At 41.6% G+C, this 24221-nt stretch overlaps 1 protein-coding gene across 3 annotated transcripts in view; it reads left to right on the top strand.

The window, feature by feature from the left end:
- Positions 1-24221, top strand: part of PRKDC (protein kinase, DNA-activated, catalytic subunit) — a 189722-nt gene that overhangs the window by 57919 nt on the left and 107582 nt on the right. For all 3 annotated transcript variants that reach the window (XR_003999119.1, XM_030553055.1, XM_030553054.1), the window contains exons 29-41: positions 2585-2684; positions 3562-3695; positions 4216-4470; positions 5396-5622; positions 6579-6787; positions 6974-7106; positions 8625-8783; positions 9265-9468; positions 11479-11664; positions 14739-14843; positions 16357-16524; positions 17446-17573; positions 22940-23147. Coding sequence is in view for 2 of the 3 variants with exons in the window: in XM_030553055.1 (XP_030408915.1) it covers positions 2585-2684; positions 3562-3695; positions 4216-4470; positions 5396-5622; positions 6579-6787; positions 6974-7106; positions 8625-8783; positions 9265-9468; positions 11479-11664; positions 14739-14843; positions 16357-16524; positions 17446-17573; positions 22940-23147 (2216 nt within the window). In the remaining variant the exon portion in view is untranslated. The remainder of the gene's footprint in view (positions 1-2584; positions 2685-3561; positions 3696-4215; positions 4471-5395; positions 5623-6578; positions 6788-6973; positions 7107-8624; positions 8784-9264; positions 9469-11478; positions 11665-14738; positions 14844-16356; positions 16525-17445; positions 17574-22939; positions 23148-24221) is intronic.

Raw genomic sequence — 24221 nt, 5'->3', positions numbered from 1 at the left:
CACCTTATTCAGTTTCCAGAGACTACTATGAGGGTGCAAAAGGCCAGCAATAGCTCAGTGTCTTCAGCTACCAGTCATCTTCGTCTCATGCGCAAGGATCATTTCAAGGGCAAGGTGATACATCTGAATTCTCCAGGTCTTCCTCCTGAAAGTATGAGACCACTCTCATGGGCGCATGATGGATCAGGTGCTCAGTTTCCTAACATAATGGACAGCCTCAGAATGTCTGCAAGGGCCCTCCCCCATGTGCCTTCCAGACCCTCTGATTCTTGCAACCAATACCAGTCTGAAGGATTGGGAAACACATTTGGGACCCAAAACCACACAAGGAATTTGGAACCCAGAAGAAAGTGACCACCGCATCAGTGTCCTGAAGCTCAGACTGGTTATACTAGCCCTACAAAGGTTCCAGAGCCCCTAGAGGGGAATCCCTTTCTGGTTCAGTCGGACAATACTACCATGATCTCATATATAAACAACCTAGGAGGCACGAGTTGCTCAGTGCTACACACACGAGTGATGGAAGTAATGAGACAAGCAGAATGCTTTCTTCCTTCCTAAGAGTGAGCCATGTGAAATGAGAGAGGAACTGGAAGGCAGCCTGGTTCAGTAAACACAAAGTCAACACCTTGGACTGGTGCCTGAACTAGGAAGTCTTCAACTTGTTTTCTCAGATATTTGGTCTCCCTTCAGCCAACTTGTTTGCAAACCTCAGGAATACAAAGCAATCAAAATACTTCACCAGCGAAACAGACCCCAACTCGATGGGACTAGGTACCCTGTCACACAGATGGCCATAAGGTTTGCTATATGCCTTCTCATCCTTCCAACTCTTAGGGAAAGTGATCTGAACAATAAAGCTGTAGCCAGCAAAGGTGGCAATGCTTATTCCGAATGGCCAAAGGGGCCTGTTTTCCAATATGATAGAGGTGAGACTGGAACCATCGTTACAGCTACCGCTGTGACAAGATATCTTTTTCTAAGATCGTTTTCTCCATCCAGACCCAGATCAGCTACAACTAACAATTGAAAGAGGACCATTAATAACACTCGATCTGTCCTCCAAAGTCATCAAGACATTGCTATTATCTAGGAGAGTCTCTGTGTTAAAGGCTTACTCCTGTATCTGGGCCAAGTTCAGCATTTGATGCCTGGAGCACAGTGTTAGACCCAAGAGATCCAGGGATTCTGGCTATTTTGGACGTCCTCCAAAAGGGTGTGGGTAAAGTGTCTTCTACCCAGTACCATAGCACACCAGGTATCACCCGTCCACTGTGTTCTATACTCAGGGTCTTTGGGCTCCTTGGCAGAGAACTCCCTACGTATCCAAGTTTCTCAGGGCAGTCAAACTGATCAGGCCAGTTGTCCGGCCAGTCTTCCCTTAGCTTTTTGAACTATTTGAACCTCTGACTTCATTGTCGGCATTCTACTGATCACTCAAAACCTGTTTTCTGGTCTCTATTATGTCTGCTTGGTGAGTGTCAGAGTGCTAGCTCTATCTATGCAAGAACCTTACTGCATGTTCTATGATGACAAAGTAGTAATGAGAACTTGGGAATTATTTCTTCCCAAGGTGAACTTTTTTCCATGCTTCAGAGTAGATAATTAATCACTCATTCTGTCCAGGTCCACAGCACCCTCCTGAGACACTGTGGGACGCTTCAGACATCAGAAGAGCACTGAAGATTTACATCAAGTATACAGAATCCATCCGAAGTAGCCAAGGACTGAGTTTCCAAGCTATATATTGCCAGATGGATCAGACTATGCATTGTTGAGGCCTACAAGGCATCTGGCATCTCTATTCAGAAGGAATCAAGTCATGCGCCACGAGATCCAGGACAGCCTCGTAGTCCTAACGGGCAAGGGCTTCCACCTCAGAGATGTGGAGAGCAGCTCTCTGGTCTTTGGCCAACACCTTATCAGACACTATATAAAGTGGACTTTCTTTTGACTGCAGAAGCTGCATTCTGCATTGAAAGTGCAGCAGGTGGTGACCCAATAATAGTATTGCCTGTTAAGCAATTTTCAATAAGGGGGAGGGGTTTCCCTTCTTATCTCATTCTGTTTTTTCTTTTTCCTCCCTACTTCTGCTCACTGCTCCCGAGACGTAACAGAATTGTGGGAGAAGCTGGGCTGCAGAATGGAAAATTTCTTATTTAGTAATTTTGTTTCTGCCAGCAGCATCTCCCACAGTTCTACCCATCCTGGATGGGTTCACTGTTGAGGATAAGCTTTTCATTTAGATCATTAGCACATAGGCTGTTTGCCTGTTATAAATAGTTATTGAGTTGGCATTGAGTTATTGTTACTAATTGCTTTCCATTAATTTTATGCAACTTAGAAATAACTTATCTGGCAGCAAGTGGGAGAAGGAGGCGTGTTCAGCATGAGAAGTGCTATAACTTGAAACCATCTCCAGAAACTGCAGAGTTGAGGGCAGCATCCCAGACATAATATAATTTTCAGAGACTCAGCTAGAAGAAAGGAAATTATTGGGCCAGGAATTTTCCATTCTTTGTTAACTGGGCCAAACTATTGGCATTTATTCATTGATGAGCACTTCCCTTCTCTTTGATAACAGGTACAGTTCAGCAATGTTGTGATGCCATTGATCATCTAAAGCGCATAATTAAGCACAAAGCATCTTCCCTAAATAAGGCAGAAAAACGGCGAATACCACGGTCAGTTGTTTGAGATTTTGCCTTTCCAAATACTACATCTGAGTTTGTTACATATGGCTCTTGTAAAAATTTCGGGTGATGGGTGTGGACATAGACATATGACTCCCATTAATGCGTAACTGCATCCCCCATATGCTGAAAACGTTCTCCTGAAATGCTCCTTGAACTGACTAGAATAATAGCAGTGCATGATGCTACATGGTGGATCAGAGATTGAGACTCAAAGACTATCTTTGATTCCTGAAACAACTCATTCACCTCCATGGGGAGATGGGAAAGAGACTGGCATAGGTTTCCTCACTGTAAACTCTGTGACCCTCTTAGGGGCAGTGTTGGGTAGCCTCTAGAAGGAGCTGCATCCAACCCTTTCTATGCAAAAATATTATGCGTTTGATAGGAACGAGCAGGAAAAAATGAGACTGGATCCTCAGGGCTATTAAATAGTCTTGGATTTCCCTCTTCCAGAGGAGGAGGTAGGAGAAGCTATTTGAGGTTTAATCTGTTTGTTTGTTTGTCTGGAATTGAAGGGGAGAGGAAAGAGAGAGTTGAGTCTTGACATTTTGTTTTCTTTTTCAATCTCCACCACTAATCAAATTGGAGCTCAGATCAGGGAAATAAGTCCAGACTACACCTGTGTAAGACCTTGTATTTGTAGGGTGAATGATTTGACCCATCCAGTCCCTCACCTCTGCCCATCCTTCTTCTAATGAGATAATGGAAGAGCATCCAAAATTCTTCATTGGATATTTAGATTTGCAAATAAAGCCATATGGCTTCATTAACATGATGGCTGTTATGTTTTTTCCTTGAAACAAAGAAAAGCCTTTGGGCAAATATCAGTTAGGGTTGTTGATTTGTATTTATTATTTTTGTACAGAGGATTTCCAAATGCTAAGTCAGTGTGTCTGTTGGACCTTGTCATGTGGCTGTTGGTACAATGTGGGCGACCCCAGACAGAATGTCGGCATAAATCCATGGAGCTCTTCTATGAGTTTGTTCCTTTGCTACCAGGTACTGTGGGCCATCACATATACCTCCAGTCTCCTGCTTCACATAACTGTGCATTTCTGCTCTCATTTTCTGTGCACTGTCAGTTTTCATTTATTGAATGAAACGTGTTTTGAAATAGGCCCCTTTTAGTATTAAATAAGTACCAAGTAGCTGCAAGTATTTCATTCAATATAAAAACTGCATTTTTTACCTTGCAAGCTTTCTCCAGCCAGTGTCTCTCAATTCTGACCTGGATAAGACCACCTTTAGGTGCAGGACAACTATTGTAGCCAGCTGTGAGGAGATCCTCAGCTGATGCAGAGCTAGAGGAGTGATGCCTAAGCCACCCTCGTCTTTGCAGTTGACATATGCAGTGTGGCCAAGGGAATCTCTGACTGCTATATTGGCTGTCTCCTCTTCCAGAAAATAAGAGCAACTAATGGAATAGGTTTTTGAGTGTTGAGCTGTGCCCATAATACCCTGCTGAATGCAGCTGTGTATTTACCTAAAGAACATTGATTTCTCTATGCTTCTTTATCAGGAAATCAGTCCTCATCTTTGTGGCTAGGTGATGTTCTAAAGAAACAAGGAATCTCTTTCCTCATCAACAAATTTGAAGGGGGAGGTAATGATGGTGACAATCTCTCTGGAATCCTTTCTCAGCCAACACTGTGTGACATGAAGGAGCCCTTTAGTTTGCGAGCTGTTGTGCAGTGGATGGATATGTTTTTAGCAGCTCTGGACTGCTACAATACATTCATTGAGCAAGGAATGATCAAACCAAATGAAATACTAGGTAGGTGAATCCTGGCTGCAGCTGGGTCAGTATTATCCGTTATATAAGCTCACTCTGAGGGGTTCCTAGCTTCGGCTTATAACACTTGTTTCAAGAATAGATTTGATTTACAGGTTCACAATCAGTTTCAGCCACCTTAAAAGGCCCTGCAGTGCAGCAACCCTACCTCCAGTGAGAAGGTCTGGGCATGATTCCTTCTAAAGCCCATCACCACTTTCATTCACTTACTGTACTTGGAGTTTGCCAATTAGCAATGTGAGGTACTTCCTTCCCTCTCCACTGCTAGCCCAGTCATTTGAGGTTGTTGCTTTTCTCATGCTTCAGTCCCACTCAACCTACCAAGCTCAGTACTTGTATTCTGGTGACATGAATACCAACATCTTGTGTAGCCATTAGGCCATTGGGTCTGCATCCAATAAAAGTTTTTAAATTATTCATATGTTTCTAAACAGCATGTTTCCATAGTAGTAAAATGTAATGATGGAGTTAGATACCCATTTGTAAAATACTGGTCTGTATGTGTCAGGGCAAGATACCTAGCTTTATTAAAGTTATGCAATAAGATTTTTACTAAATGCAGTTATTAGAGGGCCAGATTTTCAAAGACGTGGACTTAGATTTACTTCAATATAATTACATATGCCTGACTTGTGTGCAGAAACCTAATATACACATCCATTAAAAATGCATAGTTCTCTGAAAAGCTATCCCTCATGTCCAAAAGTTAATACTAACAATGTAATTGAAATATGATTTGAAGAAAAAAGCTTGTTCTTTCACAGGTGGAGGAAAGATTTTTACCTTTTTCCCCCCATATTTTCATTGTCATTGCATTATGTCAGTCTTCCTCTTTGTGCTGAGTATAAAATGTGTTTTTAGATTTGTGAGGTCACTGTATATTTAAACTTGGTATAATTCCTTCTAGGTACAAAGATGAGGTCTTCATTCCTGAGAGCTGTGGAATTCTTCCTTAAAACTATTGTCTTGCATGATATATCTGCAGCAGAGCGATGCTTTGACACTGGGTCAAAAGGCAATATGTTCAGCCCACAAGAAAGAGAAGAGTATAATTACAGCAAATGCACAATCATAGTCCGAATCATGGCATTTGTCAGCATGATCCTGGAGACTTGCCAACAGGATTTCTGGAAGGTAAGTGTTTGAAGCCATTGGCCTGTAGAAGGTGACCTCTGCAGTTGTTGCAATTGTTATTTAAAGTTGTTGTTGTTTAAGCATTGTTGATTTGAGGGAGAGTGGGAGACTCATGACTAGCTAGGAGTGGATCATCCTTTGCAGTACCTTGGGCCATTAATCTTAGCTGGTTATTAAGCCCCAGGAAGTGTCCTGCTCTTTGGACATTACTGCTTCAGTAAGCTGAAGGAAACCCTCACTTCATGGATTATTTTGCAATGAGTGATGCAGTTCTAATCAAGAGAAATTAATACAATGTAGATTTTCCAGTCAGGTTGCTTGAATCATCGTCAGCATGACACCCATGGTGATGGTATTCCACACAGGATGTCTTATGTTGTTGAATTTAGGAATTTTTCTAAGTGATCATAGTACAGAGAGCGTGAGAGAGACAATGGCTATAGAAATGACTTTGCGCTGTGTGTTTCTTGTTAAATTCCTTTTTGAAGAATGAACGTGCAAGTCTGTCTCTATATGTCTCTCTGTGTATTTAACGTAATATAAATTGAAGTTTTAATATCTACAGTTTCTTATGAGTTTAAAAAAAGGGCATTGCCAAGTCAATTTCTGGGACTACTGGTGCATAACTGGCAGTTGAATAATTTGTTTTAGATGCCTAACTTGCAGTCTTTGTGTGTAGAAGTCTGTAGTATTTCCACGTTATTTGAACGCTAAAATAAGCACATATGATGTGCACCTGCATCTTTAAAAATGGTCAGTTATTTTCTATAAATCAGAGTAATTAACAGTACTGAAAATGAGCCATTTTAGAGAGAGAGAGAGATTAAGATTAACAATTGAATAGCCATATTTCGCTTATTTCAGGCACAGGAAAAATCATGGAAAGCAGAATAGGTCAACAAATAGGATTAAGAATAAAATATTTCAAGCTTCATTTTATCTTTTATTCTTTCTAGTTACTTGAGAAGGAATTGCTTAATGCAAATCTGATAGAGCTTCTTGTGAGGATCGTGTGTGATCCAGCAAACATAGGCTTTAATACAGCTGATGTACAAGTCATGAAAAATCTCCCAGATGTTTCTGTGAGACTCATAAAAGCTTTGATGAAATCTCCTTATAAAGAATCCTTGGAGCTAAGCATAAAGGAAAGAATAACATCACAAAGGTAAGAGCTCTCTGATAGCCAAAATGTCTAATTTAAAATCAGAACAAGTGCAGTACATAGTGAGAGATGCAAAGTAAATGAAGCTTCCATTGCACAGTTATAGGATGATATCTTTTTTTTCATATTATATTCATACACCCACAGGTAATCAATGTTTTTGTTTGTTTTTTTCCTTTTCCTTGTCAGCATCGAGGAGCTTTGCTCTGTTGAGCTGTATAATCCAGATGCTCGTTTTGATCATGTTAGATTAAGCTCCATCTTGTCTGCATGCAGGCAGCTCCACAAGGCTGGCCTGCTTCATTCCACACTTCAATCACAGGTAAATATTGATTCAGAGAATAACAGTTAAGATTTTTCATATAAGAGCTTTTCTGATGTGAAGTCACGGGGAATTGCTTGTGTAATAAAATGGCAGAATAGGCCTTAGCTAATTCTCAGTTTCCCTGTGATGTAGGTCAATAAATAATATCTTTTTATAGATGAGAATACTCTGGCAGAGAGACTAAGTAACTTGTCCAAAGTAACACTAGGGAGTTGGTGTTGAAACTGGGATTTGAACTCTGGAGTTGCTGGTGCTCAGACTATAGCTCACCTAAATAAATTCTTTACATTGCAGTCAATAAATACCAAACACTGGGGTACCAAAACAATAGAAGAGAATGGTGAAAAATCCCTTCATCTGTGGTTCTATACAATTGGGTGGTAAATTTGATAATGTAGCTAAAAATCTGGCCACATGCGTGCACCTTAATGTTCAAAATGGAGGTTATTTCAAGAAAATATCTGCACTTCAAATGGGGTGGTAGATGTTTAATTCCAAAGAGAAGATTAGATTGCAAACAGTAACGGTGGGGAAAAAAGAAGAGGAGGATGTGCTTAGTTTTTGACAAAAGTAAAAAAACACCGACTTGATTTATCTTTAAAAGAAGTCCGGGGAAAAGAGTGATTTTTGTGGGTTTGACAATGCAGGCAAACTTTTTACATTTTGAAAACTAACCTGTAAACTTACAAAATGTCAGGTAAGATTATATCATTAGTTATAATTCAGTTGTGAAGTAGTCGGTAGAAGAAGAAAAACGGTTAAAATGCTATCAGAATGAGACAGAAGAGCATCAGCCCCTCTGCTGGAGCACAGTGTTGAGAAGAGAAATGTACAATTGGATTATTGTCTGAGGAGAATATTCTGACAACTGGGAAAAGGTGTCAGAGAAGCACTGATAAGTGTGATATAGGAGATACGTTATTTGAATGTATTGATGTTAAAATGAAGATTTTGGACATACTGGCTAATAAAGATTGGTTTCCTTGATCCTTGAGTGTTGGTAGGCCTGGCCTTTAAAGAGCAAATCTGTTGTCTAAAAAAAAATCAATATAGGTTAGCCTATTAGTACTATGTATGTTGATTTGCAAGAGACCAGAGTTCAGATTGTGAAGAGGTGAGTTATTCAGCTTCTGGAATAGAAGGGGAGCCTCTTTCCTTACAGTAGGATGCTCCATTGGCTGAACAGATGCAGCACGAGAGGCCTTGTTTAGCCTCATGAGTCACAGGAAAGTAGAATAGAGGGAAGTTGTACAGATCAAACTGAGCCCTTTATGGAGCCTCCGAGATATTCGTTGGGCTCCCTGTTACCAAGGTTCTGGAATTCATGTCTTAGCCAGTCTCTGTGTCACTGTACGTAAAGAAAGAGAGAAGCAAGATAAGTAGCAGCCATTCAGGATTGACAAAGACTCTGCTATTTGCTGAAGGATGCCCCATTTATAATGTGACAGTGTAAATGCATTCATGAAGACTTACGGTAGAAGGCTTCCCCTCCCCACCCTTCTCTGTATCCTCTAGGGTCAGGGGCTCCATTTCACAGTTGGCTCTAAGCTTCTTTCGGTTGTTTATAAAAGCATTGCACCAGGAGATGAGAAGAAATCTCTTCCATCATTGGACATCAGCAGCAAGCGACTGGCTGATGGACTCCTGCAGCTGGCCTTTGCTTTTGGTGGCCAGGTAGGAGGATCACCTCTTCTGATGTACTGTCTCCAAGGCCATTTCTGTAGTACTGGGTTCTGGAATGTTTCCTGTTCTGATAGGACAGATAAGATTAACTATCTTCAGGAACATTGTAGAAGAGATTGGTCCATTTTTCTGTAACATGTATTTTTGAGACAGAAAATTGTATGTATACAGTGTGCTGTATTTATAAAGTTCCCTCAACACTTTGAATCCAAAAGCCAGAGTTTGTACGTTGTTGAGTGCCAGTGGCAAAGGCAAATCATGGATTCTTTAGTACAGGAAATATCCTGATACTATTCTGGGGGTTGTGCTTTTTTCCTTAAGTTTTAACATTTGTTTTTGTGTTATAAGTATATGTACAACTATTTGAGAAGGTAGCTTTAAAAGAGTTTCTTTTGATTTTGTAGAAGACTAGTGACACTTAGTGATTTCAGTACCTCTGGACTGACCTCTCTTCTTGTGCCAATTCCCACAGTGTGAGGAGCTGGTAAGTCTCCTGTTGAACACAGTGATGCTGTCTGTGCCACTATCAGGAACATCACAGAGGAGTCTGATCAGCTTCTCCCACGGAGAGTATTTCTACAGTTTGTTCTCAGAAACCATTAATCGAGAACTGCTGAAAGACCTGGATGTGGCCATACTTCAGCTTATGAAATCATCTGTGGACAGCCCCAAAATGGTATTGGACCTTTTCTTCAAAAGGACAGTCAGTTGAAAATATCATACCCTCTCTAGTTAGAAGAAACACCTAAGATAACTATAAATGAAAGATTAGGGGTTGAGGGGGTGGGGTGTTAAATTTTTCTTTTTTCAGTGTTTCACTTTGTTGTGGAGTTTTTTTTGTTGTAATGTTGATACTTATTGATACTGCCTACCTCATGCACCATAGCAAGATGGCATAATTCCCATGCACTGCACTCTCACCTTCATGCTCTTTCCCAGGCCCCGATAAAGGATGTTTGCTAGTTAAAGAGGGTTTACCAGTAATACAGCAGCAGAGCTGATGTTTCTAAGATTGGGCTCAAGATGCCTGATAAGGGCTAGGGACAGCAGAAGCCCATGGAAGGTGGGGATCTGCCTTCTTGGCCCAGATAGGGGTCCAGAGAATGTAGTGACTGAAACCTGAGGAATTGTGGCCTCTGTCTGGGATCAAGGAGACAGGTGATTTTTCTTTTTTGGGGACTCCTCTACAGGTCCCTGGAAAGAATTTAGAAGTTGGAAGGCATTGTTTCAAAATTGCTGCTAAAGAGCCCAGCAGAGGGGTCAAGCGTGTTTGCCAGTGTTGCTTTTGAGCCCACACACACTTTTGCAGAAAAATTCAGCAAGGAAGAAGATACCCCACTTAAAAATTAATCAAAGGAATTTAAAAAAATAATCTGGACATGCCATTTAAAAGATGTTTTTTCTCAGACAATTTTTAAAATAATCAAGCTGGTGGTATCACTTTAAATAGGTTCCACTGTCATTAAAGCTGATGTAAGCAGCAAAGAAATGATTTTTTTTAAAAGTCTGGCACTTGCATATTGATTCTCCAATTTGTTGTGTGCGCAGAGCCATAATAGCTGTTAATCTGAAAACTGGATCTCTCGTATCTAGTAGATTCCTAAATATTCATATTCACACAGTTGTAGCTGGCAGTTAATGTTCTCTATAACACCTGCTTTTTAAATTCTCCACTTTTTATTTTTGAAAACTTCTTGTGGCTGGTTCATGCGCTGGAGGTTAGGGAGGCATGGTCAATTATTTTCCAAAACCACATTCCCTCCTCCTCCGTTATCTCGTTAGAACTTGGAGATTTCTTTTTCAGATTAGTGAGGTTTTTCTTTTACAGTCTTATGTCCTTGCTTTTGAGGATTTGGGAAGAAAAATACCTATAGTTGAACAGTGGTATTCTAAACCTGGTGGAATCCAAATATGATGATTATGTAGTCAAAAGTGTAAGTAATCCTTGCAGAGCAGGATGCAGAGTTCAGGTATAGTACATAGTGATTTTGTTTTATGCTCTGATCACTCCATTTAGAAGAATTCTCTGTTTATGAAAACTGTGATCCCATCCTGTTACACTCTGTCTTGGATTGCAAAATTGAGAGGGAAGAGCAAAAAATGCTTGCCTGTTACCATGTGTGATACACCTTTATTCTTGGCTTCTTTGTGTACTTGCCAACAGAGATACATTTTGATTTTATTTTTAGATGTTACTTAGGTCCATTCTAGATACTATTTTAAAATAAGAATTGGAGTTTATTAGGTTACTGTATCTGTCTCACTCAGACATACTCCCTTTTCCCATGTTCACACAAACTTTAATAAGCATGAGACAGAACTGCTGCACCATGCATAGAATAAAAGAGGAATGAATATAAGAGCAACTTGAAGTATTTGCTTTTGATTGCTTTTGATCGTTAATGCTAGTATGTCCTTGTGGAAAATTGAAGTTAACACTACTACTTAATACATGAAACTAATCCTCAGTTGATTTAATATTTTAGGCTCAGATTTTCAAAATCACCTAGAGAATTTGGACCCAGTTCCCATTAAAAATTGTGGAAATTGGCTGTCCAAGTCTCCCAAGCTAGTGATGCTTATTGTATGTAATCATCCATCCCAGTTACCAAGTATCATGATTACACTGAATTAAATGTTGTTACCATATGGAATACATGGAATTTTTATTTTGTCTTCATTTCAGGTGGGTACCATCCTGAATGGTATGTTAGATCAAAGCTTTAGAGAGCGTGCTGTACGCAAGCAGCAAGGAATGAAGTTGGTGACGGCAGTACTGAGGAACTGGATGAGACTTGACAGCTGGTGGGCCAAAGATTCTGCTCCAGAGAGTAAAATGGCTGTTTTGACACTGTTGGCTAAAGTTCTGCAGGTATATGTTGTGTTTGGTAAAGTTAAAGCCACTTTAACAGCAATCTGTAAGGGCACTCCACATCTTGGAAGAGTGGCAGTGTTAGTTTTTGAAGGTTTGTTTGTTTATTTTTGTTTTATTACTTTTATTGCTAGTTGTAGAACTTTAGTGTTTTCTGAATAATGAATACTAAGTATTTATTTAAAAAAAAACAAACAAGCAGGTTTTGGCAGGCAGAACTCTTGACTTCACTTTCCCATTTTTACTCCTGTGTCTGATGTTTTAGCTCTTCTCCTTAATAAGAAGAGTTGCCAATGGAAGGAGTAATCTTTGGGAAGCAAGCAGCCCCTGATGAGGTACTGTCTGTCTCACTGGCAGCCAGACAGTTCTTTTTGGAGTGGCTGTCCCCAGACCAAACCATTTCAGAAAACCATTCTGTCTGGAAGAACGTCAACTTCTTTGCCTCTGTATTCCCTCACCTATTTGAGGCCTGGTCTACACTACGCGTTTAAACTGATTTTAGTAGCGTTAAACAGATTTAACCCTGCACCCGTCCACACAACGAGGCCCTTTATATCGATATAAAGGGCTCTTAAAACTGGTTTCTGTATTCCTCCCCGATGAGAGGAGTAGTGCTGAAATCAGTATTACCATATCGGATTAGGGTTAGTATGGCCGCAAATCGACGGTATTGGCCTTCTGGGCGTATCCCACAGTGCACCATTGTGACCGCTCTGGAAAGCAATCTGAACTTGGATGCACTGGCCAGGTAGACAGGAAAAGCCCTGTGAACTTTTGAATTTCATTTCCTGTTTGCTCAGCGTGGAGCTCTGATCAGCACGGGTGGCGATGCAGTCCCAAATCCAAAAAGAGCTCCAGCATGGACCATACAGGAGATACTGAATCTGACCGCTGTATGGGGAGACAAATCTGTTCTATCAGAGCTCCGTTACAGAAGATGAAATGCCAAAGCATTTGAAAAAAATCTCCAGGCTATGATACAGAGTCCACAGCACAGTGCGTGTGACAAGTGTAATGGAAAGCCAAAGAATCAAATGGATGCTCATGGAGGAAGGGGAGGGGAGACCGAGGACTCCAGCTATCCCACAGTCCCCGCAGTCTCCGAAAAGCATTTGGATTCTTGGCTGAGCTCCCAATGCCTGTAGGGTCAAACACATTGTCCGGGGTGGTTCAGGATATATCTCGTCAATTTACTCCTCCTCCCCCCCCATGAAAGAAAAGGGGAAAAAAATCGTTTTTTGACTTTTTTCAATGTCACTGTATGTCTACTGCATGCTACCGGTAGGCGCGGTGCTGGGGCACTGAACAGCGGCATCCTCTCCCTTCTCTTCCACGGTGGCAGACGGTACAGTGCAGTAGGACTGGTAGCCGTCCTCGTCATCATCCTGTGAGTGCTCCTGGCTGGCCTCAGGTGAGGTTGGCTGGGGGCGCCTGGGTAAAAATAGGAATGACTCCTGGTTATTTCTGGCAGATGGTACAGAACGGCTGGTAACCATCCTCACCATAGCAACTGGGGCCTGAACTCCATCAGCCCCCCTTTTCGCCCCCTTTCATCTTTAAAGAAAAGATTCTGTAGTGCCTGGACTATCATAGCAGCTGGAGGCTGACTCCCTTTCATTTTATCTCACTAAAATGTCAGTGTTTCTTATTCCTGCATTCTTTATTACTTCATCATACAAATGGGGGGACACTGCCACGGTAGCCCAGGAAGGTTGAGGGAGGAGGGAAGCAACAGGTGGGGTTGTTGCAGGGACATCCCCTAGAATGGCATGCAGCTCATCATTTCTGCGGGATCTGACACGGAGCGGCTGTGCTCTCTGGTTCTCTGGTACACTGGTTCTCTAGTACACTTGCCCTGTATTCTAGGCAGGACTGACTATTTTTAGATAAACCATAAAGGAGGGAGGGGGATCATTCCCATTTTTGTCTTTGCGCCCGCGGCTGACCTCAGCAAAGATCAGCCAGGAGCACCCATGATAGCAGCAGACGGTACAGAATGACTGATAACCGTCATCTCATCGCCAATTTACGATGGCACAGCAGACGGTACAGAACGACTGGTAACAGTCTGCTACCTTGCAAAGGCAAATGAATGCTACTGTGTAGCGCTGCAGTACCGCCTCTGTCAGTGGCATCCAGTACACATACGATGACAGTGACAAAAGGCAAAGCGGGCTCCATGGTTCCCGTGCTATGGCGTCTGGCAGGGCAATCCAGGGAAGAAGGGCACGAAATGATTGTCTGCTGTTGCTTTCATGGAGGAAGGAATGAGTGACGACATTTACCCAGAATCACCGGCGACACTGTTTTTGCACCATCATGCACTGGGATCTCAACCCAGAATTCCAAGGGGTTGGGGAGACTGCAGGAACTATGGGATAGCTACAGGATAGCTACCCACAGTGCAGCGCTCCAGAAATCGACGCTAGCCTTGGTACATGGACGCACACCGCTGAATTAATGTGCTCAGTGTGGCCGCATACACTCGACTTTATACAATCTGTTTTGCAAAACCGGTTTATGTAAAATCGGAATACTCCTATAGTGTAGACGTACCCTGAGATGCTCTTCCTCGGCTCATATCTTGAAGACAGAGCTTTTTTGACCACTTGTAAACCCATGGAAAATATCTAGGGAAAGAATCAGGATGATCTCCCCTATTCATCTTTTATTTTCTTTATTTTCATTCTGCAGCGGCTTGAGGTTTATTACTGGAAGGTGTGTTTGAAAATATACAAAGTGGATTATCCTAATGGTTTAGCTGGTAATAGTGCAATGATCATAGGAGACCTACTTTTGGGAAGGGGCTTAATATTGTTTTTCATTGGCCAGAAAAGGTCACAACACATGATTCCCAACATTGTGATAGGTGGGAACTTTTGAATCCATGCTAAGGACACATGTAAAACCCAAACCTTCATCATATACACATCTGCTGTCCCATGAAATTAATATCAGAAATGAATGATTCTTATGAAACTCTGAACAAAAATCATGGAAACTGTGTTTAACACAGAGATTCTTTTTATATATTAAATATTTTTATAAGTTTTAATAATTTTTTTTCTCTCCAGATTGACTCCTCAGTGTCTTTTAATACAAATCATGAGGCTTTCTCTGCTGTTTTTAATACATATACCAGCCTACTTATTGATGAGAATTTAGGTCTAAATCTAAAGGTAAGTTGTATTTTGTTTTATTTTCTCCCAAGTTTGAATGCTAACACGACTCGTGGATTAAAAAAACAGTTTTAATTGGGTTACGTCACTAAGGGTACCTTTCCCTTGCTTTTCATAATAACATAACAAATGTCCTTTTCTTCTTTGCCTTCCCGTAGATCAGGAAGCTAAAAATAACAAATTAATGTCATAGTTTTTAAATGGTACATTTTTCTCAATCTTCCTCGTTTTTCCTTCTCTTTTTGATCATGTAGTTTTAGGAAAAGTCAATAATATGGAGATATAGATGTAGTTATAAACTCACTTAAAAATGTAAGAGGAATATAGCTTGATCAGGGATGCTATTTCACTTTTGAACACTATCTGTAGGGATTGAACCTGGGACCTTACTTCTATGTAGAATTAGCTTTCTACTGCTTGAGCTAAATACCAAACTCATAAACTTCTATATACAGCCTAAGCACTAGAGCGGGGACACAGAATCACACTGTGTTAGCATGAGGTACAAATAATGCAGGACTGAGAGTTCTGGCATCTTACGTTTTCTGCCTACAGAAGTAGTACAGTATGGTTACTGCCAATGTTCCCTTGAATTTTTTAATGAATTTTGTTATGTGCACCAATATGGAGGTGATGTGTAGTGAGGGTGGGGCCGAGGGGTTCGGAGTGTGGGAGGGGACTCAGGGCTGGAGCAGAGGTTGAGGTGTGGGCTCTGGGATGAGGGATTTGGAGTGCAGGCTGCTGCAGGGAAAGAGGATTTCCCCCAGCTCTCTCCCTGCCGGCAGCAGCTCGAGGAGAGATGCACCTCTCCCCTCCGGCAGTTCTGCACACCCCAACTTTCTCCTCTCTAGCACTCTGTGGCTGCGCACCTGCCAGCCGTGCTGCTTAGAAGGAATTTAGCTTACTGCCCTAATATATGGAGATATACTTATCTCATAAAACTGGAAGGGACCCTGAAAGGTCATTGAGTTCAACCCCCTGCCTTTATTGTACTGATTTTGTCCCAGATCCCTAAGTGGCCCCCTCAAGGATTGAATTCACAATCCTGGGTTTAGCAGGCCAGTGCTCAAACTGCTGAGCTATCCCTCCCCCCTGCTAATGTGAGTCTGCCCTGAATTAGGCAGATTAATCTGGTGATTGCCTGTATGTACGTATTCAATTGAACTTAGACTTTCTGCTGTAGCTACTAAGAAGGGTATCGGTGCATTAGTAGTGGTGTTTTTCTGTGCTAGTAGACACTTGTTCACTAGAAAATGGACTGAGACTTATTCATTGTGTACGTCAACTGTGAAATATCCATTGGAGGATAATTTTTGGTCACCTCTGACCAGGGCTTGATTTTGGACCAGCAGCTTACAAGATAGAAGGCTACATATTAACTCATTACCAAGCAGCTGAGCTATCCACTCACCGAACTCTGCTACTAAGGAATAACTTGTAGTTTTTTCAATCTGATCCATAGTTGGATGGTGAAAAAGTTTTTCTAATTTGGAATAACCTCTGTTTACTTCAGAGTCAAGCAGTGATTATTCTTCCATTCTTCACTAATCTGACCGGAGAAAGGATTAGTGAGCTTAAGAATGCTCTTGACCAACTTGTGGCTTTCAATTTCCCCATGAAGTCTGATGAGTTTCCCAAGGGAACCTTAAGGCACAATAACTATGTGGACTGCACTAAAAAGGTCAGTACTTGAATATGTTTAAAATGTATATTTAAAAACATTAAGTGAATTTGTATGCAGAAACAATGTAGTTTATCAGTATGTTTGTCATCTTTGAGATGACAGGATTGTTTTCTCTAAATCTTTATTTAGTTCACCAATGTATCTTAATTTATTCCTTTAAGTTGGTGATTCCAAACATCAGAAATTAAGAATATAAATACAAGGTCCAGTTCTGCAAACCTTTACCCTTGTGAACAATCCTTATTCATACAAGTAGTCCTCTTGACCTCTGTGGGATGACTCACAGGAGTAAGGTTTAAAGGATAGGGCCCATGGTAATTCAATATGAAAAAAAGGTCATATTTAAGCTAATCAGCTTACTTTAAGCTAATCAGATTACTTTCTTTAAGAATATGTTGTGTCTGTATTAAGACAGAGCTAAATTGTATTCTCCATGGTCTAGACCGTGACTATTGAACCACATCCCTCTATAGGGGAGGTGCAGTGCAGAAAGGAATAATGGAGAGGCACAATCTCTTCTCAGGCTGCTTCTTCCACACATGGTAGTGAGCGTTTTGTCCATCCATCAATAAAGTGGAGCAAATAGCTGTCCCCAGTGTAGTAGTTCCATCCATGACCTTACCTCCAAAGTGCAGGAAACATATGGAATTCTTGAATTAAGATTGCTCCCTGACAGCTGCCACATCCCCCTACTCCTCAAAGGAAGAGGCTTTCTTTATCACTGGTGACTTTTCTGAGGTTAGGGGTGGGGGTAGAGAGATTCTCTTTCCTGACAAATGAAAGTATATGAAATAAAAATACTCTCTTGAGCATGGTCCAGCAGTATCTGCTGCTGACCATTATTAGAGATAGGATAGCAGATCTGATGGACTATTGGTTTGATCCAGTATGGACAACTCTTGTATTCCTTTTTTCCAGTTTCTAGATGCACTAGAATTATCTCAGAGTCCAATGTTGTTACAATTGATGACAGAAATCCTCTGTAGGGACCACAGACATTTTATGGAGGACTTGTTTCAAACCAGTTTCAAAAGAATTTCCAGAAGGTGAGCTTGGGCTGTCATTTTTTGTTCTTCTGTGAAGCTTTACCTTGTTAATAGATGCTGGACAGTAATCAAGTCCTGTCATGCAGACCATTACGGTTATGAGCATTATATTTCCAGCTGTACTTTTGAGGAGAGAACTTGTCAATTTCTTCCTGATCTCTCTTGAGCAATAACATTTCCTCCTGAAATTCTCCCAAAATATTTGAACCAATATTTCCTGTAAAACACCAAGTAAATGAGGTTCTGATTTCCATAACACTTCATATATCTGGAAGAGTTTGCAGCGCCTTCACAGCTCAGCATATGTCTTCACTACTGGCCGTATCGGCGGGTAGCAATCGATTTCTCTGGGATCGATATATCGCATCTCATCTAGACACAATATATCGATCCCCAAACGAGCTCCTGTCGTCTCCAGAACTCCACCAACGCGAACGGCGGTAGTGGAGTCGACGGGGAGCCACGGACGTTGATCCCGCAGTGTGAGGACGGTAGGTAACTCGATCTAAGGGTACGTCTACACTATGGGATTATTCCGATTTTACATAAACCAGTTTTGTAAAACAGATTGTATAAAGTTGAGTGCACGCGGCCACACTGAGCACATTAATTCGATGGTGTGTGTCCATGGTCCGAGGCTAGCATCGATTTCCGGAGCGTTGCACTGTGGGTAGCTATTCCGTACTTATCCCATAGTTCCCACAGTCTCCCCTGCCCCTTGGAATTCTGGGTTGAGATCCCAGTGCCTGATGGGGCAAAAATCATTGTCGCTGGTGGTTCTGGTAAATGTCGTCACTCATTCCTTCCTCTGGGAAAACAACGGCAGACAATCATTTCGCGCCCTTTTTCCCTGGGTTGCCCTGGCAGACGCCATAGCACGGCAACCATGGAGCCCGTTCAGCTTTTTTTTTTTACTGTCACTGTATGTGTACTGGATGCCGCTGACAGAGGCGATACTGCAGCACTACACAGCAGCATTCGTTTGCTTTTGCATGATAGCAGAGATGGTTATCTGTCATTCTGTACCGTCTGCTGCTGTGATGGGTGCGCCCCAGCCGACCTCAGCCAGGGGCAAAGACAAAAATGGGAATGACTCCCCGAGTCAATCCCTCCTTTATGATATCTAAAAATAGAGTCAGTCCTGCCTAGAATATGGGGCAAGTGTACTAGAGAACCAGTGTACCAGAGAGCACAGCTGCTCCATGTCAGATTCTGCAGAAATGATGAGCTGCATGTCATTCACGGGGGGTGCCCCTGCAACAATCCCACCCGTTGCTTCCCTCCTCCCCCAACCTTCCTGGGCTACTGTGGCAGTGTCCCCCTCATTTGTGTGATAAAGTAATAAAGAATGCAGGAATAAGAAACACTGACTTTTTAGTGATATAAAATGAGAGGGAGTCAGCCTCCAGCTGCTATGATAGTCCAAGCAGTACAGAATCTTTTCTTTACACATGAAAGAGAGGGGGCTGATGGAGCTCAGCCCCCGGTTGCTATGATGAGGATGGTTACCAGCCGTTCTGTACCATCTACTGGGAATGACCGGGAGTCATTCCTATTTTTACCCAGGCGTCCCTGGCTGGCCTCACCTGAGGCCAGCCAGGAGCACTCACGGGCTTATGACGAGGATGGCTATCGGTCCTACTACACTGTACCATCTGCGACTGGGGAGGGGAGGAGAGAGGATGCTACTTTTACTGCTGCAGCACCCTGTCTACCAGCAGCATGCAGTATACATAGGGTGACATAAAAAAGTCAAAAAACGATTTCCCCCCCTATTCTATCACAGAGGGGGATGGGGAGTAAATTGTCAAGATATATCCTGAACCACCCCGGACAATGTGTTTGACCCTACAGGCATTGGGAGCTCAGCCAAGAATGCAAATACTTTTCGGAGACTGCGGGGACTGTGGGATAGCTGGAGTCCTTGGTACCCCCTCCCTCCCTCTATGAGTGTCCATTTGATTCTTTGGCTTTCCGTTACGCATGTCACGCAGCACTGTGCTGTGGACTCTGTATCATAGCCTGGAGATTTTTTTCAAATGCTTTGGCATTTCGTCTTCTGTAACGGAGCTCTGATAGAACAGATTTGTCTCCCCATACAGCAGTCAGATCCAATATCTCCCGTACAGTCCATGCTGGAGTTCTTTTTGGATTTGGGACTGCATCGCCACCCGTGCTGATCAGAGCTCCAAGCTGGACAAACAGGAAATGAAATTCAAAAGTTCACGGGGCTTTTCCTGTCTACCTGGCCAGTGTGTCTGAGTTTGGATTGCTGTCCAGAGCGGTCACAGTGGTGCACTGTGTGATACTGCCCAGGGGCCAATACCGTTGATTTGCGGCCACACTAACCCTAATCCGATGTGGTAATACCGATTTTAGCGCTACTTCTCTCGTCGGGAAGGAGTACAGAAACCGATTTAAAGAGCCCCTTATATCGATATAAAGGTCCTCCTTGTGTGGACGGGTACAGCGTTAAATCGGTTTAATGCTGCTAAAATAGGCTTAAACGCGTAGTGTAGACTAGGCCTAAGATACTTCGACTTCAGCTATGCTATTGACGTAGCTGAAGTTGCGTATCTTAGATCGGTTTCTCCCCCCCCCCCCAGTGTAGACCAGCCCTGAGTGTCTTCCAATACAATTCAAATTAAGATAATCATCTTGGAAAACATGCACCCGGGGATGTTCAGTTGATCTTCCAATTGTATATTTAACAGAGTTAACATTTTCCATAAGAAGACTACTAATAATTACTTTGTGCAAATTTATGGGGAATGAGTTTTACTAGGACAATAAGACAGAATCATTTACAAATGTGGTATTGAGAAAAGAGTGTGTTAAGGTTTCCTGACTTGAAGTCTTCATTTATGTCCAGATTTCAGTTTTGTTTGTTTTTAGTTTTATGTAACTATCCAGAATAACAGCCAATATGTGGCAAAACTACATCACTGACAAGCCAAAATTTACCATGCCAGTAGGTGCTGGGCAGTAATCAAGTCCTCCTCTTTTCCTTCCTCTTTGGAGATCAGGTACGTCTCTCCTGTTGTCCAAAAAGCAAGAAACCAAATGAAGCATAGCTCCAACCTAGCTGACTCTTGAAAAGCTGTCCTTTTCAAAGAGTTCTAGTTTTCTCTCTTTGTGAATGATTTGGTGGGTGCACAAATGGACTCTATTTTTTTATTTGCTATCTACTTACTACCACATTTCCAGGTGATGTTGTGTAAACATTATTAAAGATATAACTGAGTTTTTAATACTGATAGCTGTGTATCTTGACAAATCTGATACTGTGCTTTTGCATAGTTAGGTCACCAAAGTGTGTTTGGGCAGCTAACCTTCGTTCCCAGGGATCATCAGACTCCAGTATTTGAGTCTTCTTTATACTTGTGATTGATGCTAATGCTATTGCTTACTTTCAGGCTGCTTCAGAAAATTAAGCAAAACTGGACAGGAGAATATAAATCCTGTTAAATATTTCTAAGAATTGTATATGGTGGTGGAATCTCCATCTTTAGAGGTTTTTAAGGCCCGACTTGACAAAGCCCTGACTGGGATGACTTAGTTGGGGTTGGTCCTGCTTTGAGCAGGGGTTTGGACTAGATGACCTCCTGAGGTCTCTTTCAACCCTAATCTTCTATGATTCTACATAACAAGCTTCCTATGTCTAGGCTATTGGATATTTGTTTCCTAGGTACAGGGTTTTAATGGTTTGATGTTTCAAGTGCTCATGTGTGCAAGTACTATTTTGAATTTATATAGTGGTCTTTGTCCTGAAAGCTCCCAGAACACTTGAAAATTACATATGTACAAGATTTGTCATCTACTACTGAAATGCAGCTGTCTTTGGGGTGAAATATGGCCTCCGTTTAACAGCACACAGCAGCACTGCACTATTGCTTGATAGGAAATGAAGAAAAGCATGGCATATATTGACAATGCAGGGGGAAGATCATGTAGACCGAATGTAATTATCCAATCTGGCATTGAACTAAAATGCTTGGACTAATACTGTTCTGTAGAATGCTGTAGAATCTTTCATGACCACAATTGGTCTAGAGTTGGACCTCTCATTTATAAACCATCAGATAGCACCTCCACTAACCCAATGCCTTCAAATGGCATGCTGTGTTGCTGAATTAACAATGACTCAAAAAGTTTGCCTACGCTTTTTATGGTAGCATGTAGAGTACATACACAGCTCCCCTTCCTCCCCCGCACAGCACAGGTACAGATAGCAATGTAGATAATGAGGCACTGCTTAGGCAATTAAAGACAAGCCTGAATATACCTGGTATGTACCTGGGTATATACTCCGTGACTCTCTACAGCAGGGGTCGGCAACCTTTCAGAAGTGAAAAAGGTTTGGTTTTTTTTCCTGCTGATGATAGCTCATCTCAATTGATTGGCCTCTTCCAGTTGGTATGCGTACTTCCACCTTTTCCTGTTCTCTGTATGTATAAATATCTCCTGTCTGTGTGTTCCATTCCATGCATCCGAAAAGTGAGCTGTAGCCCACAAAAGCTTATACTGAAATAAATTTATTAGTCTCAGGTGCCACAAGTACTCCTGTTCTTCTTTCAGAAGTGGTGTGCCGAGTCTTCATTTATTCGCTCTAATTTAAGGTTTTGCGTGCCAGTAATATATTTTAATGTTTTTAGGAGGTCTCTTTCCATAAGTCTATAATATATAACTAAACTATTGTTGTATGTAAGGAAATAAGGTTTTTTAAATGTTTAAGAAGCTTCATTTAAAATTAAATTTAAAATGCAGAGCCCCTAGACCGGTGACCAGGACCTGGGCAGTGTAAGTGTCACTGAAAATCAGCTTGGGTGCCGCCTTTGGCACCCGTGCCATAGGTTGCCTTCCCCTCCTCTACAGCCAAAGCAAGCCTCCGCAATCTGCTACTCTTGTACAGTCTGCTATTTTTCCGGCATTTCTCCACCACAGGGAGATATTCTGGGCAGGGTGAGGCAATGGGGAGGTGCTGAAGCCTTTTCCTGTTGTCTCACCCTGCTAGAGCCTTTCATAATTGACATGTAGCTACACACTGCAGTGTGGACACAGCCTTTTTAATGAGGAGTATAGCTAAATGTACCCTACATAGCACCGACAGTGGTGTGCAGTGCAGATGTAGCCAAAGAGCAGAATGCCACTTACTGAATGACAAAAACTGCTTCCTGCAACACCTGAGTATCATAGGTATCCCACCCCAGTGCTGACGACCTTGCTTACCATGTGAGATCCGCTGAGATTACAACCCAAGTTGATATGACTGCTGAAGAGAGTCAAAAAGTAAATGTTGTGGAGTTAAAAATTTAAATGGAAATTTGGTATAGGAGTGGTTCAGCTAAAATTCTCATCCTCCTTAGGAGCAGCTGTGAAAAACAAGTGGTGCTGTTAGACACCGTGCACAAAATGTTCCAGAGCGAAGCCCTTCTTTCAAATGCCACTCGACAAGCCTTTGTGGATCGCTCTTTCCTCACTCTCTTGTTGCACTGCAGCTTGGATGCACTGAAAGATTTCTTGAGCAAAATTGTATTGGAAGCCATGGATACACTGAAGACCAGATTTACAAAGGTGAGCTTCATTTGTTCTTTAAGGTTGGAACAAATCCTCTAAAATGCCAATATTGTTCTGTGATGTTACAGATTATATTTTTCTTAACTATAAATACAACAGTCAAATAAAGATAATTTTTTTCAGTTTTGAGTACATTACAGAGCACAAATTAAAGTCACTATGAGTCTTTGCATTGACTTGAATGTGTGTTGGATCTGACCTGAACATGTTATTACTGTGAAGTTACTGTATATTAACTTATATGTAGCTTATGAAAAGAGAGAAGAAGTGTCATCTGTGTATATCCAGAGAAGCTTAAAAGTCCTGTCAAAGACAAAATCCTGCCCTAACCTTAACTGTGGTTTGTGTGTGTGTGCCTGTCTATAAGATACATTGTCTTACTGTACTCTTAAATGATGTAAACTTGCACATGATCATGAAATGATGGCAATGGCACCAAGTCTTATTTTGACTATTAGAAAAATGTTAGTACTTCCTGTGGTCAGTAATATATGTATATGTGTGTATATATATATTTACAACTAAAAATCCTTACAATTAAAAATCCTTACTGTTTTTATTTCAAAATACCGAAGTGCTGACCATCCTAGGGTGAAACTCTCATTGGCTTCTTTGCAGACAGGATTTCACTTATGGCTCCTATTTTATATTATCATATCAAGGTCCTATTTTTAAAAATTAAATACATAAATAGGAAGGCTCATTGCAATGCGAAAAAATAGAATTATAAGCCTGTATTTCTGTGGGCCGCTTTCTCTCTGATATAAAAAGTTACAGATGCAGGTTACACTTAAGGCTTTTCTTTTTTGCTGCAGTGGGATTGCCATAAAATCTAAAGCTGTGGGCTTTTGAGCACTAATCATTAATGTCATAGACATATTTCCTGATAAATATTTTTAATAATGTTTGTGCTTAGATAATATATCTCAACCAAAGATCCGAGTGCTTTACAAACCTTTAAGTAAGACTCCCAACACCCCTGTGAGGTAAGGAAGTACTGTTCTCCCCATTTTACAGATGAGGATGTGGGCACAGAGGTTGTGACTTGTCCAGGGTCATATGCGATATGTG

The sequence above is a fragment of the Gopherus evgoodei genome, chromosome 2 (genome assembly GCF_007399415.2).
Source record: "Gopherus evgoodei ecotype Sinaloan lineage chromosome 2, rGopEvg1_v1.p, whole genome shotgun sequence".
Classification (NCBI taxonomy): domain Eukaryota; kingdom Metazoa; phylum Chordata; order Testudines; family Testudinidae; genus Gopherus; species Gopherus evgoodei.
The sequence above is the reverse complement of the archived record's forward strand: the minus strand, read 5'-3'. Positions and strand labels throughout refer to the sequence as shown.